The sequence below is a fragment of the Chrysoperla carnea genome, chromosome 5 (assembly GCF_905475395.1).
Source record: "Chrysoperla carnea chromosome 5, inChrCarn1.1, whole genome shotgun sequence".
In the NCBI taxonomy this organism is placed as follows: domain Eukaryota; kingdom Metazoa; phylum Arthropoda; class Insecta; order Neuroptera; family Chrysopidae; genus Chrysoperla; species Chrysoperla carnea.
Genome location: NC_058341.1, coordinates 74,484,214 through 74,502,279, shown reverse-complemented (window position 1 = coordinate 74,502,279; position 18,066 = coordinate 74,484,214). Strand labels below are relative to the sequence as shown.

Here is an 18,066-nt window from a genome sequence, read left to right as displayed (position 1 = left end):
AAATTCATTTCAATGATTCGATCACAGAAAATGGAAATCTTGAATTTGAAGAACAAGTCAATACAGATCTAATAATTAAAAAGGAAATTTTAACTAAAAATAAAAGAATCAACGCTGAAGAAAAATCTTTGAAATATTTTCTGTGTGAAACTTGTGAAAAAACATTTACTAGAAAACATAATTTAATTATTCATATACGAACTCATACTGGGGAAAAACCATTTACATGTGAAATTTGTGATAAGAATTTTACACAGAAAAATGATTTAATTAAACATAAACGAACGCATACTGGAGAAAAACCATTTACATGTGATGTTTGTCATAAAAAATTTGTTGATCATAGAAATTTAATTGTTCATCAACGAAATCATACCGGAGAAAAACCGTTTTCATGTGAAGCTTGTGAAAAAACATTTAGTAATAAAAGTAGTTTAATGAAACATAAACTATTTCATAGCGGAGAAAAACCATTTACATGTGAAGTTTGTGATAAAAAATTTATTCAAAAAAGCGATTTAATTAAACATAAACGAATACATACTGGAGAAAAACCATTAACATGTGAAGTTTGCGATAAAAAATTTGTTGATCATAGTAATTTAGCTGTGCATAAACGAATTCATACTGGAGAAAAGCCTTTTCTGTGTGAAATTTGTAAAAAAACCTTTACTAGGAAACGAAATTTAATTATTCATATACGAACTCATACCGGAGAAAAACCATTAGCATGTGAAGTTTGTGATAAAAAATTTAATTCACAAAGTAATTTAATTCGACATAAACGAATTCACACCGGAGCAAAATCTTATTCTTGTAAAATTTGTAATAAAATATTTAATCAAAAACATCAGTTTAATGAACATAAAGAATATCATTCTCGAGAAAATCATTTGAACATGAAGTCTGAAACTGTTCGATTGGAACATGAAGAAGTTAAAAAAGATATACCAGAAGAAATGGTTAAAATTGAACAAGTATTTATTAAAGAAGAAATATTGGACGAAAGTTTTGAAACAAAACATGTAGCAATTAATAATGAAGAAACGTTTTTCTTGTGAAGTAATAAAATATTTACTCAGCAAAGTAATTTAATTATAAACATAAAGTGTGAAATCATTCTAGAGAAAAACCATTTACATTTGAAGTGATCAAATTTTAACACAATTACGATGATGAGAATGTGCTTGTTAGAAAATAACTGTTTTAACATCACAATAGAGTACTTTCGGTAGTGAAAAATAAATTATGAAATTTGATAAATATTAAAATTTATGTAGAAATATACTTAAATTAGTTTGATACCCGCTCGCTTCATGTGGCTTAAAAGTAAAATCCACCACATTATAATGTCCACCTCTCCTGATCTTACTTTTCCCCATTCCATAACTCTCGAAGCGATTGTTTTATATAGCTAAAATATATGCACAGTTTTCAATTTCAATTTTTTAAATTAAGAATGAATTATTCATAATTCATTCATGGAGTATATCGGAAAAAATGACCATGAATTGTTTGATATCCCTGTATATTATTAAAGTCACAGTACGGATGTTTGTTTGTTACGCTTTCACGCAAAAACTAATGAATGGATTTGAATCAATAATATAGCTCATTCACCAGAATAACACATGAGCTATAAATTATAAAGATATATTAAAAAATTAAATTTAGTCTAAGGCATTTCACTACGCCATCTTTGATGATTATTTTGAACCATTAATTACAGATTTCTATAATACAATTCATGGAATTTATTTCTAGATACAATTCATGCCCACCTTTTCTGATATACTCAATGAATCAAGACTATATAAATTACATATATTGTTAATGTGTAAAGCAATCCCTATCCGTATTTCAAGTGTTATGTATGGGGGATAAGTAAGACCAAGAGATGTGGAGGCCATTTTTACTTTTAAGTCCAGCGAAGCGGGCGGGTATCAAGCTAGTTTACATTTAAATTTTACAGAAATTTTTAATTTATGATTTAAAATGATGATTATAGATGGAGTCGTAAAATGTCAGATTTTACGTCTGTGTTATTCTGATGTATGAGCTATATTGTTATACAGTTTCATTCAAATACATTCGGTAGTTTATGCGTGAAAGCGTAACAAAGAAACGAACAAATAAACATCCTTAATTTTACATTTATAATATATAAGGATATTCTGATTTTGAGTCATAAAAGCACATTATTGTTTTATTATATTAAAATTAGAAGTCGTAATTTTTAATCTTTTTAATATGTATATCACGTGTTCTAAAACAATAGCCGCCATAATGTGACATCACATCATATAGGCAAATTAATATGTAATATCTGGATGACCGAGCTTTGCTCGGTATTCTTAAAAAGACACAAATTTTATCACTAATAGAAGACCGTTTTAAATGTCTCCACACAAATACCAATTTTTATTTCATTAACTACGATATACACCAATAGATGTCAGGAAGAGTTATAATTTGCATTGCCGGTTTCAGTTTTTCATGAAAAGACGGATAAAACGACGTTTTTTAAAAATGAAACCTTGTTAGGTCGACTTATCGCCCCAAAAAAACCCTACATACTCATTTTCATGAAAATCGTTGGAGCCATTTCCAAGATCGTTGATATATATATATATATATACAAGAATTGCTCGTTTAAATATATAAGATTAATTACTAATTTGTTGATGATTTTCATAATAATTGTAGGTTATGTTATCACCAACTTCATTTATACATATACAGGATACATACACGACTGTTGTTTTTACCAATATTACGTCACCAAATTGGCTGACAGAGTTTTTGCGAGAATAAAAAAGGTTTAAAATTTAATTTCATTTTCTGGCAAGAAAGCGTGTTTATTTTGCCGAAATATTTATTTATTTATTTTTTTTTTTTTGTGGCTTTTTATTAGGAAAATCAATATTTTGAAGTACTTTTTCAAACATGGTAGATTACCCTATTATATTAGCGATGTTTTGCTTCATCTATTAGTGTTATAACTTATAACTTATAACTAGGGATATTATCAGTATGTATTATATTAATGTTTTGCTACCAAAAATAGTGATATTCTTTTGTTGTATTGTATAGCTATAGAGTGTGGAGGGTATAGATAAGGCGAACCATCTTATATAGGGGAAAAATTGAATAAGTGGTCAGCGGTAACGACCAAATTATAACTATATTATAACTCAAAAACTCACCAAACTAGCGCTAGCTTAACAAGTGGGAATGATATGAATACTTCCCTAACAACTTGTTTAGATCTCTTTATCTTGCTTTTATAACTTTGAGCACTTCTTTTAAAACTTATACTTTCGCTTTATCGCTTGCTAACGTGGCGCCACCAATTTTATGACCACTTTTTCATACACGGAGATGGTTCTCCTTGAAGCGTAGAGATAAGGCGAACCATCTTTTATTGGGGACAAATTGAAAAAGTGTACAGTGGTAAGCAGCTAATATTTGATGTGAACTTCTGTATCCTTTTCTAACAACTTGTTTAGACCTTATCTTACTCGCATATCTTTGTGTTTGATGTGAACTTCTCTATCCTTCTTTAACAACTTGTTTAAATCTTAATCGTACTCTTAGTACTTCGTGGTTGATGCTTTTCTTACAACTTGTGAAAAGCAGCGCCATAAGTTCTGAGAGTATTTTTTTAAGTGAACTATTTAATAACTAACAAGTGATTATTGAAATTACAGTAGAATCTCGATAACTTAAACCTCGGTAACATAAAAACCTCTGTTACTTCAAAAAATACTATGTTCCCTTCCCATCAGAGCCCAAAACCTCTATAACTTAAAATACGCAACCTCTATAACTTAAATAAATAATCTCTGTATAGGCCCTCAGTAACTACATAGAAACATGTACATACCTCTATATTAACTAGGGTACATAGAAACATGTAACAGGTTGGCTGATAAGTCCCCGGTCTGACACATAGATGGCGTCGCTAGTATTAAATGCATATTATTTTTATATAGTACCAACCTTCAAATGATTCGTGTCAAAATTTGACGTCTGTAAGTCAATTAGTTTGTGAGATAGAGCGTCTTTTGTGAAGCAACTTTTGTTATTGTGAAAAAAATGGAAAAAATGGAATTTCGTGTTTTGATAAAATACTGTTTTCTGAAGGGAAAAAATACAGAGTCCGGAAACTCATTATCAAGCCAAGTTTTTGCTTCCACTGTATTTTTTCCCTTCAGAAAACAGTATTTTATCAAAACACGAAATTCCATTTTTTCCATTTTTTTCACAATAACAAAAGTTGCTTCACAAAAGACGCTCTATCTCACAAACTAATTGACTTACAGACGTCAAATTTTGAAACGAATCATTTGAAGGTTGGTACTATATAAAAATAATATGCATTTAATACTAGCGACGCCATCTATGTGTCAGACCGGGGACTTATCAGCCAACCTATTACATACCTCTATATTAACCTTTACCTAACATAGACACTTGATAACTTAAGACCTCTATAACTTAAAATATTTTGTGTTTCCCTTGGACTTTAACTTATCGAGATTCTACTGTATTTATTTAATTCACTTTTGAATAATAAAACTAGAAAAAGGAATACAAAATTTCATTTAATATTTATATATCTTGCATTATGCTTAATAGCTCCGGTAATACGTTGTAGATATGCTAGATGGAATTATCACCAGCAGTTTATTCGTAAATTAAGTAAAATATCTATTGCTGCTTTTCGATGGACACTTCTTACATACAGAGATAAGGAGATATATATAGGAGGATAGAGATATCCTATATTCATTATAAAAATGTAACTCGCGATTCTCATCTGTGAAAATAATTTATACAATTAATTATTTTATTTAAATAAATATAATTAATAATTTATTTGTGTCCGATTATTTAACAATAGAGCTTACATTAGGCTACTTTCAACAAGATTCTGCACAAGAGTATTAACCTCTGGTAGATGGCTTCTAAGGATTCCAGATGCAACGCCCAAAATCATCCATATCATTGAATAATAACAATTATTAAAAAATGTAATAATGTAAACTAAAGAATGTTAGAAGAAACATATATAATTTGTGGAAAAGGGTGAACTTATGCCAGGATGTGCAAAGAGCACATTTTAAACATTTATTATGATAGGATATATAATTTCCTGAATAATAAAAACTTAATCAAATTCTATGACTTAATTTACTTCCTCCCATGTTTAATTTATTGTTTGTAATAACAAATTAATATCTTAAAATTTAATAATTGTTGGACGTGTGTTTTTTTAACTTAAAAATCTAAAAGATTTACTTTTAAGTTAAACTGAAAATGAATTATGAAATTAATACAATTTTTATATATTATTTTACTAGCTGTGAACTACTCGCTTCGCTGGGCAACTTCAATATTGAATACAAAGATTGTTGTGTTATAACAACCTTCACTTCATATGCCGTCACTTATCCTCCTTTTGTTCACAATTTCGTCGATTTTATTATTTTGGTGCTGAACCCCAATTTTTTTGAAAACAGGCCATGTTACTCACTGCTAATGAAGCTTTCTATTTGATATCAGACTTGGATATATTTGAAAATATTCAATAGTTCATCCCTACTTTCACCCCTTCTCTTCTCATCCTCTTGCGCCAGGGTTACAGTTTTTTAATGTACACGCTATGCTCTTTTGATACCAAACTCGAGTATATTTGAAAATATTCGATTGTTCTAATCTATCCCATGAGAATCATTGTAATTACAGTAATAATCATTGTAATTTAGCTTATTTTTTGACATACGGTTCGAAACAAAAAATAATCGTTTTTAAAATGAAAAGGTCTATTGTATATTTGTAGAGTGGGATTTAGTGGTCTATATTTAAGAATAAGTCTGTGCACACGTGTTTTTATAAATTTCTACAGTTGGTAAACAAATAGTAAATATTAAATTTGACGTATGTCAATTTGGTTATTTTAAAATTATATTTAACAAAGCATGCTATGAAAGTCTCAAAAGTTTAAAACAATGAGTCGACAACAATTGGTATGCTTTTTTTTAACGAATTTTATAATTTTTCTGGTTGTATAATAATTTAAAATTGTATTTAGGTACATAAAGTAAAAACTATAATATCGATGACTCTTGGAGGCGGTGTAGTTTTTACTGCTTTGAACATCTATAAAGGCAGCGAAAAGTTTTATGATGATGTTTTAATTCCCTTAACTCATTCTATACTCGGACCTGAAAAAGCTCATGAAGCTGTAGTTTTTATAAACAAATATCGTCTACTGCCTAGAAGTCATTATAAGGATCCAGAAATTTTGGTTAGTATTTTGTTTTTGTTCAAAACAAATAAAAGTTAGTAATGAAAGTATTTTGTTAGAATAGCAAGTTTTTAAATTTACAAGTACCGAATCCAGTTGGAATAGCTGCCGGCTTTGATAAACATGGTGAATCGGTGTTAGGTCTTACAGATATTGGTTTTGGATTTGTTGAGATCGGGTCAATTACACCTAAACCTCAAGAAGGTAATCCCAAGCCACGTGTTTTCCGTTTGCCAGAAGATTCAGCTGTAATTAACAGGTAACAACGAAAATACTATAAGGACTCGTAGCGAAATCGAAGAATATACAGTATGCTCAAAAGTATTGAATGGCAGAAATTCGATTAAAAATCTAACGCCTAGGTACCGAGCTAAAACTCCATTAATATAGTTTTTCTCACCTCCGTGCAGAAAGTGTCAACTGTCGTCTTGCTGTCTCGCTGTGCAAAACGAAGTTGCCGCTTTATGCCTCCACCGGGGAGAAAAATAGTACACACACCACGGGAGAAGACAGAAGTAAAGAATGCCTCAGATCTCATGTTAATTGTCGCCCGGGGCGAAGCCGAGGCATTCTGACACATTCTTAACTTTTGCTCCCTAGATATGTAATATAATATTTAATTTTAAAAATTTCTTGATGAATATTAGACTGAGAATTGAAAATTATAATAAGCAAAGTACGAAATAAAATTTATTATAAACTTACCATCAGCTCATTTTTCGCTGAGCTTGTTTCGTTTATTCATATCTGAATACCATTCTATATGACGACATGAGGATTATTTGTAAGCGATAAATTTTTTTTTTTTTTTTAAATCAAAATGGCAAAAATTTGGAAATTATTCTTCGAAAACCTGAGAGTTGGCTGCCCTAATATAATTGTGAATTTGTTAATTACTTATATTTTCTATATCTTGTATGTATAAAATATATACATCAAGGTATACTAAGTTTAGTCCCAAGTTTGTAACGCTTAACTGCCTGTTCGTCCGTGAACACGATAACTGTAATATGAAAAGAGATATCAAACTGAAGCGTTCTCTAGCGTGCTTAGGACGTAAAAAGTGAGGTTGAGTTCGTAAATGAGCAACATGGTCAATAGGAATTGAAAAAATAGAAATTTAGTTAGAGATAGAAAAAAAGTTTAAATGTAAAAAATGCTTCTTATTGCTTTGTTGTCCATTTGCTCCAAAACAATAAGAGTTGATGAAATTTGCAGGTAGCTTCAACTGGTGATTTTGTGAAACTTTCTTGAAAAAAAATTCTATAAAATACTTTCGAAAGGCCGCCATAATTGTAGTGGTTTATTAAAATCTTCTAATTTATACAAAAATAATGCAAGCACTGATATTCAACACTTTCTATACAGGGTATTTGAACAATTGCCTTAGTCAATTGTTTGTTTTCACTTGTTTTATATAATTATACTAGCTTGATACCCGCCCGCTTCACTGGGCTTAAAAGTAAAAACCACCGGCTATACCTCCACCTCTCTTGATCTCACTTATCCCTCTTCCATTACACTCTAAGGGATTGGTTTATACAGCTAAAAAATATGCCCTTTTTCAATTTTTTAAATTGTAAAATAGTCATAATTGATTGAGTATACTAGAAAAGGTGGCCATGATTTGTTTGACATTTACTGTTTTAATTTATGGTTCAAAATGATAATCATTCTGCTCCATCTGTGATCATTATTTTGAACCATAAATTAAAGATGTCTGTTAAAATTTAAAATAGTAAATGTCAGATTAAATTTATTTTTTTTAAATATCTTTATAATTTATAGCTCATGTGTTATTCTGATGTATAAGCTGTATTGCTGTACAGTTTTATTAAAAACCATTCGCTAGTTTTTCACATTTATAATATACTAGCTGTGAACTACCCGCTTTGCTGGGCAACATCCCCACTTGCACCCCTCCCTCCACATTTCCTTGCGTGGGATAACAGTTTTGTAATGTACACGTCATGCTCTTTTATTTGATCCCCACTTAGGTATATTTGTAAATATTCGATAATTCCTTCCCTCTTTCTCGCTTCACCTTTCTACCCTCCGAAGGTTAAAAGTAGATAAAAACAATAGATCTTTGAAGCTGGTTGTATATCGTGTCAATATTTGAGCTTAATCGATGCACAACTTTTTTAGTTTTTGAAGCATATCCCTTTCAACCCCTATTTCAATCCCTTACTCTACTATAATATGGATGTATTATACATAAAAACCTTCCTCTTGAATCACTCTATCTATTAAAAAAAAACCGCATCAAAATCCGTTGCGTAGTTTCAAAGATTTAAGCGTACATAGGGACATAGGGACAGAAAAAGCGACTTTGTTTTATAATATGTAGTGATAGGGATAGGGAATGCAATTATTGTGTATGAAATAAACAAACAAATAACTTTATTTTTATTTTAAAAAAATTTAAAATATACAATTTACAGAGTTAATTGTTTAAATACCCTTTTTAGAGAGTATTGAATATTAGTGCTTGAAATTTTTTTAATTTTGAAAGTTAGAAAAACCAACAATTCTCGTTAAAATTTCGAAAATTTTAGTATTTTCTCGTTAAAGCTACTTACTAGTTTTCAACATTCTACCTGTTATAGTTTTAGAGAAAATTTACACCAAATTTTTTCCTAATTTTCGACTCCACGGGAAAATAATGATATTTACAAAAAAAAAATTGTCATTTAAGTTCTCTCCTGCTACACAACTGACGTATTAGTTTCCTAATTTGCGAACTCAACCTCACTTTTAACATTCTGAGTGCGCTATAAACATTTCAGCTTGATATTTATACCATGTATATATGAAATATACATAGTATTATAAGTTTAGTCCCAAGTTTGTAACGCCTAAAAATATTGATGCTACAAAAAAAAAATTGGTATAGGTGTTCATAAAATCACCTAATTAATCCATTTCCGGTTGTCCGTCCGGCCGTCCGTCCGTCCGTCTGTGGTCACGATTACTCAAAAACGAAAAGAGATATCAAGCTGAAATTTTTACAGCGTGCTTAGGACGTAAAAAGTGAGGTCAAGTTCGTAAATGAGCAACATGGGTCAATTGGGTCATGGGTCCGTAGTACCCATCTTGTAAACCGTTAGAGATAGAATAAAATTATAAACGTAAAAAATGTTTCTTACAAAAAAATAAACAACTTTTGATTGAAACATTTTTTTGTAAAGATTATTGTTTACCCGTGACAGCGCAAATTAGTTCAGAACATAATTGATATGTTATATATATATAACACATAGTATCAATTATTTGCATAGCAACAACATTGTTTATTTCAAACATATACGTCACTTATAAGATTGTATTATTTGTTTGTGTATCCGTCTGTGGACACGATAACTCAAAAACGAAAAAAGATATCGAGCTGAAATTTTTACAGCGTACTCAGGAGGTAAAAAGTGAGGTCAAGTTCGTAAATGAGCATCATAGGTCAATTGGGACTTGGGTCCGTAGGACCCATCTTGTAAACCGTTAGAGATAGAACAAAAGTTTAAATGTAAAAAATGTTCCTTATCAAAAATTAAACAACTTTAGTTTGAAACATTTTTTCGTAAACATCACTGTTTACCCGTGAGGGCGACAATTAGGGCGGAAATTTTATAATATGTACTATACTTGATTATCAGTTATGTATGTGTCACATGTTGGTATATGTAATGTGATAAAGAAATCAACACTGACTATACATGGTATTTCAACAATTAACTCAGTCAATTGTTTGTTTTCACTTGTTTTTTTTTGGTTTTTTAGTCTTGTAGTCTTGTGGGAGTAGGTTTACAAGATATTTTGATTTTTTGCAATAGCGCGATGTCTGCCAGAACAGTACTGTCTTAATTTACCGATAAAAAATATAATTTAGTTTCAAACCATTCTAAAGCTTGCTTATTTATAAATCTCTTTAATAATTTTTGATTTTAATAACAAGAGAAAACAAGCAATTGACTGAGTTAATTGTTGAAATACCATGCATAGTCAGTGTTGATTTCTTTATCACATTACACATACAAACATGTGACACATACATAACTGATAATCAAGTATAGTACATATTATAAAATTTCCGCCTAATTGGCGCCCTCACGGGTAAACAGTGATGCCTACGAAAAAATGTTTCAAACAAAAGTTGTTTAATTTTTGATAAGGAACATTTTTTACATTTAAACTTTGGTTCTTTCTCTAACGGTTTACAAGATGGGTCCTACGGATCCAAGACCCAATTGACCTATGATGCTCATTTACGAACTCAACCTCACTTTTTACGTCCTGAGTACGCTGTAAAAATTTCAGCTCGATATCTTTTTTCGTTTTTGAGTTATCGTGTCCACAGACAGGTGGACGGACGGACGGACGGACAACCGGAAATGGACTAATTAGGTGATTTTATGAACACCTATGACAAAATTTTTTCCAAGCATCATTATTTTTAAGCGTTACAAACTTGGGATTAAACTTAATATACTATGTATATTTCATATATACATGGTATAAAAGATTGCGTAAAAAAATTTTAATTCAATGCCTGATCTAAACAGCCACAGGAAAAAATTGCATTTTTAGAAGCTAAATTTCAGCCTTGTCTAAGGATGAAAATTATATTAAAGAGCGCAACTGCGTAAGTGTAAGCATAACTTTCAAAGAGACTTTTATACGAAATAATTACTCAAGGTATTAAAATAGAAAAATGACCAAAAGCTCAGAATTAAAAAGTACACCTCCGATTATTACGAGACAAGGCGCAAACTGTTCCAATGAGGGTATAGAAAAATGTCAGTTTTATCAGAAAGTGTGATCTTTAAATTTACGCGTGCTTAAAAGTTCGTAACAGCCAATCGTACTGAAAAATCATAAAAATAGAAAAAAAAACTATTGGATCTCATATTTTTAACTATTCTTAGCATTTTTCTTAAAGCTCGCCGTTTAAAGATACAAGCGTTTAAAAAAAAATTCGTTATTTTGATAAAAATTCGATATTGACAAAATTAACGATTTGAGTGGATTTGATCAAATATTTTATTCAAAACCAATTGGATCTTATATTCCGGACAAAATAATTTTTGTTAGATGACTTTTTTTTAACTAACCTTGTCGTTTTTGAGAGTCGGCGTTTTAATTTATTTTAGGCTAAAATTTAGTTATCGAAAAGTTTGACGATTATCGAATGGTTTTGATCAAATATTTTATTATACAAGTTAAAACAAACAATTGACTGAGTTAGTTGTTGAAATATCATGTATAGAAAGTGTTGAGTGTCTGAGTGTCAGTGCTTGCATTATGTTTTATAAATTAGAACATTTCAAGAAATCAACACAAATGTAGCGGCATTTCGGCTGCCATTTATTTGGTTTTCGAAAATTTTCTAAAGTATTTTCAATTTTTTCGTTTTTTGAAAATATTTAAGACCACTAGTTGAAGCTACTTGCAAATTCACAACTGCCTATCTTTTATAATTGGCGAAAAAAAGGACATCAAAGTTAAGGCCTAATTTGGTTCTATCTCTAACGGTTTACAAGATGGGTCCTACGGACCCAAGGCTCAATTGACCTATGTTGCTCATTTACGAACTCGACCTCACTTTTTACGTCCTAAGCATGCTATAAAAATTTCAACTTGATATCTCTTTTCGTTTTTGAGTTATCGTGTTCACGGACGGACGGACGGACGGACAAGCGGATAGATAAACGGAAATGGATTAATTAGGTGATTTTATGAACACCTATACCAAAATATTTTTCATAACATCAATATTTTTTAGCGTTACAAACTTAGAATTAAACTTAGCATACCTTGATATATATTTCATATATGCAGGCTATAAAAACCAACTGATTATATATTTTTGATTATTTTAAACACTTCTAGAAAATTAAGAATTAAATAACTAAGAAGCTCAAAAATGGAAGTTTTTACATTTTCTTGAAATCGATTTTTTTAATCGTCTATATCTCGAAAAAGGTGAGGGTAGGTAAAATATGTCATGATACAAAAAATGTTTTAAATAAGCAAAAATAAATCAGTTGGTTTTCTAATCAAATATTTGATCACAATAACTATTTGATAACTTATTAATAACAAAATTTTAGCTTAAAATAGTTTGAAACGTCGACATCTCAAAAACGACAAGGTGAAAAAAGTCATCTAACAAAAATTATTTAGAAATGTCCGAAATATAAGATCCAATAGGTTTTGAATAAAATTTTTGATCAAATCCACACAATAATCGTTAATTTTGTCAATATCAAATTTTCATCATAATAATGAATTTTTTGAACGCTTGTATCTTTAAACGTTGAGCTTTAGCAAAAATTTCAAAGGGGAAAAAATGCTAAAAATAATTCAAGAAATAACATCCAATATTTTTTTTTCTCATTTTAATGATTTTCTGCACGATTGGCTACTACGAACTTATAAGCGTGCGTAAATTTGAAGAACACACTTTATTCTTATTAAACTGGCATTTTTCTACACCCATTTACGAACAGTTTGCACCCGGTCCAGTAAAAATCGAAGGTGTAATTTTAAATTTCGACTTCAAAAGTCTTATTTTTGAACTAAAATGACTGATAAATTTAACACACGAAAATTGATTTTTGGTGGATAAAACGGCCCAACTTTATTGTAATCAACCAGAAATTATATATTTTTTAAATTCACTTAAGCTACGTAGCTTGTTCATACAGCTAGGAGTAGGTAGCTTGTTTATGAAGTTTTATTCGAAGCAAAAGCATTTAGTCAAGACACAATAAGTAATCACTTAAAATTAGTGAATGAATGTTTATTAATTCTACTTGTACCCACTTAAAGAAGTGTCATCTAGTTTTTAACTGGTTATACTTCTCTCAGATAAACGTTACAATAAATGTTTCATTCGATATTAAAAATTTCTATTAACATATTTTACAGATATGGTTTTAATAGTGATGGCCATGATAAAGTTCTTGAAAGAATCGAAAAACTGCGAAACAGTGATAAATTTGATGGAATTCTAGGCATTAATTTAGGTAAAAATAAAGAATCAGATAATCCGATTGATGATTATATTCAAGGTATTCAGAAATTTGGTAAATATGCAAGTTATTTTGTAATAAACGTAAGCAGTCCAAATACACCTGGCTTGAGAACTTTACAAAATGAGGAAAATTTAAAAGTTTTATTACCAGCTGTAATATCGGCCCGCAATCAACTTGATGTCGAAAATAAACCACCAATATTATTAAAATTAGCACCAGATTTATCACAAGAAGAACGTAAATCTGTAGCGAGTATTTTAAAAAAACGTGATTGTCGTATTGACGGATTAATTATATCAAATACTACCATTGCAAGGAACGATTTGAAAAGTATTCATTATAAAAATGAAACAGGTGGTTTAAGCGGACGACCGTTGAAGGAGAAATCGACACAAATGATTAAAGAAATGTATCAATTAACCAATGGACAAATTCCAATTATTGGTAAGTTATAAAAATAATTAAAATGAATGGTATCAAAAATGTCACTAAATAAATGATACGGTTGGTCGTTTTAATTTGCAAGGTTAGCATTAATTGAAATCGATTTGTCATGTTTTTGTCAGCAAAAAATTCTAATAAAACTGGTCTGGATTGCACTCATCAATTTTTCGTACTATTTCATATAAGAATTCGAACCTAGAATACGATAGTTGTCTAAATTTGCCAAATTTAGACAACTATGTCAAATTTGCCATATTACGCATAAAAATGTAAAGCTAGCCTTGATACCATGACAAAATTTGAAAGTGAAATTAAAATTAATTGAAGTTATAAGCATTCAAAGATTAATTGTCCATCTCCTTTTAGCAAAACAAAGTTTTATATGTATTTTATATGTAATCTCTATGGTGATATCGAACAATGGCGTCACTAGTGCGTATCTTCCTCTTTGTTTAATTAGGAATTTTAAACGTTCATATTTTGTGTATTTCTAAAGATTTTCAAAAACCACTTCACTTTTCTGCCCGTGCATTGAGAATTCTTCACCTGAAGTGATAAAAAATGTAGTAAACTTGCCTATTATGGAAGGATCGTGCTAAGAAACAGTCTAACTATAGGTTAAAATAAAATCTGGTATGAGATCGTTTCATAAATTTAAAATGTTTCATAGAAGTAATGTTTCAAAGATTATTAAGTATAGGGTTTAGAGACACCCGTTTAAAAACTAAAATATTAAACTCTTGGTTGCTCTCATTTCAGTTTGAACGGATACTTTTTTTCGAATGAATACATTTTTAACTTCACTTCATTTTTTTAAATGGAACATTTTTATAATAGGGTTGAATTCTATAAAAATAATATGATTATTTTTGTATCAAAAATCGGATCATATATTTTGGGTAGAATCCCAAACAAATTAAAAAATGTTCCGTTAAAAAAATGCACTATATTCCATTTAAAAAAAAAGCACTTTGAGCCTGAATATCCAATATTTTCGGGTACAAAGCTAGAGCAAAAAGTTCAAAATATCTCTATTCGACAGAGTGTACTTGAAATAAATTTTGATTTTTGCTCCAATTTCCTAGATATATTTTTTTATTATATAAATACCTATTTCGACTATCAGGTAGTCATCATCAGTATAAATCAGTTATAAATAACTATTCGTTGCCAATTTGGTTACATCTGCATACGAGTATTTTGGTATGTCTACAGTTTAGACTTTCCAAGTATCTGACAAATTGTGCCGTCAGCTCTCACAACATTGATCATGTGATTGGTATTTGGCCAATGATACTGGATCACGTGCTCCCTTTTGGCCACTGTTATTCGAGTATTTTATCATCTAATTTTGACACATAAATTAAAAACTTCAAATCCAAATTAAAAACAAATAATAACAAAAAAACAACAAACAAACATTAATTACATGATCTTGGACTTGGAAAGTATAAACTGTAGACATACCAAAATACTCGTGTGTAGATGTCACCAAATTGACAACGAATAGATATTTATTACTGATTTATACTGGTAGTCGAAATACATATTTATATAATACAAAAATTTATCTAGGAAATTGGGACACAGGGATATAAGCATCAATAGGCATCCGGAAGCTGCATTTGCGAACTGCTGCTCTTGAATTAGGATATCTTAAAAAAGGCCAATTTTAAAAGGATGGAGGAACGCACTTTTGGTACTACTAGACAGATATGGTCTGAGTACAATTGTACGCGTTTCGAAGACCATACATAGCTTCAAAGGGTCTCTATAAGTACAATTGATGCGGCTATTACAGGACACTGGCTAAGCGGCATTTACGCTGAACGACTAAGCTTACCAGTACATCACAATTATTGCAGTAGTTGTCTCATCTTCTCTGTTACTGTCCAGCTCTTGCCATGAGGATATGTCAAAATTACTTGAGCCAGCCTTTCTTTGACGATCTCTCTGACTCTTAAGCTCGTGGACGTCAAGGCAATCGTGCTGTTCTTAAACAGCTCTAAATGATTCATGGAGTAATGGTCGTTGATAGACCAACTCTTTCTCGGTATCACAACGATCCCACCTCAGGACAACCATTCTAACCTAACCTACCTAAAGAAATATATTTGCGCTTTTTCGGCTAATTTTTTCTTCATAACAAATTGATAAGTCGATCACTATAGCTTTTTTATGTTTTAATTTTTGTGGACCAAAGTGATTATTTAGCTCAACTTTTGTTTTTATAGGTGCTGGTGGTATATTTACTGGTCATGATGCTTATGAAAAAATTCGAGCTGGTGCATCATTAATACAAATTTACACTTCGTTTATATATCACGGTCCACCTAGAATAACACGAATTAAGGAGGAATTACAGCAGTTATTAGAATTCGATGGATTTGAAAATATATCACAAGTTGTTGGGATCGATGCAAAGAAATAATTTAATTGTTAGCATGTTTCAATCTCAGTGTATATACTGCATTTATGCACGGAGCTTTCAAAGAGAGCAATGTAACGCTAGCTAAGTAGAGTATTTAGAATTTTTAACATAAGTAAGAATAACTTTGTCATGTGGAAATAATTAATTAAATATAGACTACAATTCCATGCTAAAAGTTTTCGGGTCAAACGACCCATTAGGAATCATGTTGAAAAAGATACGCCTATATGTAAAAGTAAGTTTAAGCACCATGGCGTCAGTTTTGCACGGTAAAGGTAAGAATATGAATATCACATCCTTTGGTTGCTGGATACTAACTCTGCATAAGTATTCGAACTTAGATAAATATAAATCGTACTTAAATAAATCCGGTAAAATCGATACCGGAGTTTAAAAAAAATATTTGATCTCCCGTCAATTTCCGAAGCCCTATGTGATTTATTTCTGTACGGTATTTTTGTAACTCGCTTCGAATATTTATGCAGAGTTAGTATCCAGCAACGCCGTACATATTTACTGATGCAAGGGTGAGAGACCAAGGGGTGTGATATTCATATTCTCACCTGTAATCACCTGTACCCCGCAAAGCTGACGCCATGGTGCTTAAACTTTTACATATAGGAGCATCTTTTTCAACATGATTTCTGGTGGGTCATTTCACCCGCAAAGTTTTAGCATTTGATTAAGTATATTGTTAAGATAGAATTATCGAAATTCAATGTAGGCATTATGTACTTCAACGACTTAACGAAGTCATAGCTTCGTTAAGTCGTTAAAGACAGCTCAATGCTGCAGCAAGTAAAAAATTTGTAAACAGTTTTCGTTATAGAGTCCGTTCAGGTTCAGGTTGTAGATTTGAGTGCATAAACATCAAATATTTACAATCTTGGTTGGTCTCATTTCAGTTTGAACGCACTCGCACTTTCGCAGAGAGCTTTGGACTCGACAACATATCCGTTTTAACTCTTCTGTAGATATGTATAAATATATATGATTAAATTCTGATTAAATTTGATGATTCTCGCAAAAATAAGGCTAGATTAAGAGGGGTTGAGTTTCCAGTTTATGCACGTTTGTTTGTTTATTCAAAATTGTAAATAATGAAATATACATGGAAAATTATACATACAGAACGCGAGGGATCTGCTAGCCTGTAGAGAGAAGACTGTCAGTGAGTTGCCCTGTGTCCTTATCATAGTCATATGATGCATAGAGATTTTGTGTCTCCAATAATGTAAACAATATATAGCCAATGACATAGATTAGACAAGAACAAATAGAAATTAACTGGCAGTCTTCTCTCTCATTCGTCATATCGCAAATTTTGGGCCATGGCGTTCTCTAGTTTAATATTCTATGGAAATATAGCGATACAACTGTGCAACTTTTGTTCATACATTTTTTTCACATAACCTCAAAATTTATGTGAAAAATGCAAATATCCAAGTTTTTAACAAATTTCGTGGAAAACTTTTTTGTAAAAGAAAAAAATAAAAAACCAAAAACTTGGATATTTGAATTTTTCACATAAATTTTGAGATTATGTGAAAAAAATGTATGAACAAAAGTTGTACATCTTTTCATTACCTACAACTTTGCAATTTAACTTTTTTTCTATAGGACTAGTAGTTTTGCCGAAAATGAAGATAAACTGTTTTGTACCATAAAAAACTCAACCCTTCCACTTCCCGACCTCATATCGCCCGTAATTTATTATACCATGTATATATGAAATATACATAGTATTATAAGTTTAGTCCCAAGTTTGTAACGCCTAAAAATATTGATGCTACAAAAAAAAAAATTGGTATAGGTGTTCATAAAATCACCTAATTAATCCATTTCCG

The 18,066-nt window shown here is 30.6% G+C and overlaps 1 protein-coding gene across 1 annotated transcript; it reads left to right on the top strand.

Annotated features, from left to right (window-relative positions):
• Positions 1 to 5,966: 5,966 nt before the first annotated feature.
• Positions 5,967 to 17,660, top strand: LOC123299606 (dihydroorotate dehydrogenase (quinone), mitochondrial). The gene is made up of 5 exons (XM_044881869.1): positions 5,967 to 6,032; positions 6,098 to 6,313; positions 6,373 to 6,572; positions 13,238 to 13,788; positions 16,023 to 17,660. Exons 1-5 carry the CDS (start codon positions 6,015 to 6,017, stop codon positions 16,217 to 16,219), a joined length of 1,182 nt encoding a protein of 393 aa, XP_044737804.1. The 5' UTR covers positions 5,967 to 6,014; the 3' UTR covers positions 16,220 to 17,660.
• Positions 17,661 to 18,066: the final 406 nt, after the last annotated feature.

Bases quoted from the DNA above. Each gene is read 5' to 3' on its own strand.
- LOC123299606 (XM_044881869.1), top strand. The intron at 6,314-6,372 runs GTTAGTATTTTG...GTATTTTGTTAG, and splicing joins ATAAGGATCCAGAAATTTTG to AATAGCAAGTTTTTAAATTT. The intron at 13,789-16,022 runs GTAAGTTATAAA...TTGTTTTTATAG, and splicing joins TGGACAAATTCCAATTATTG to GTGCTGGTGGTATATTTACT.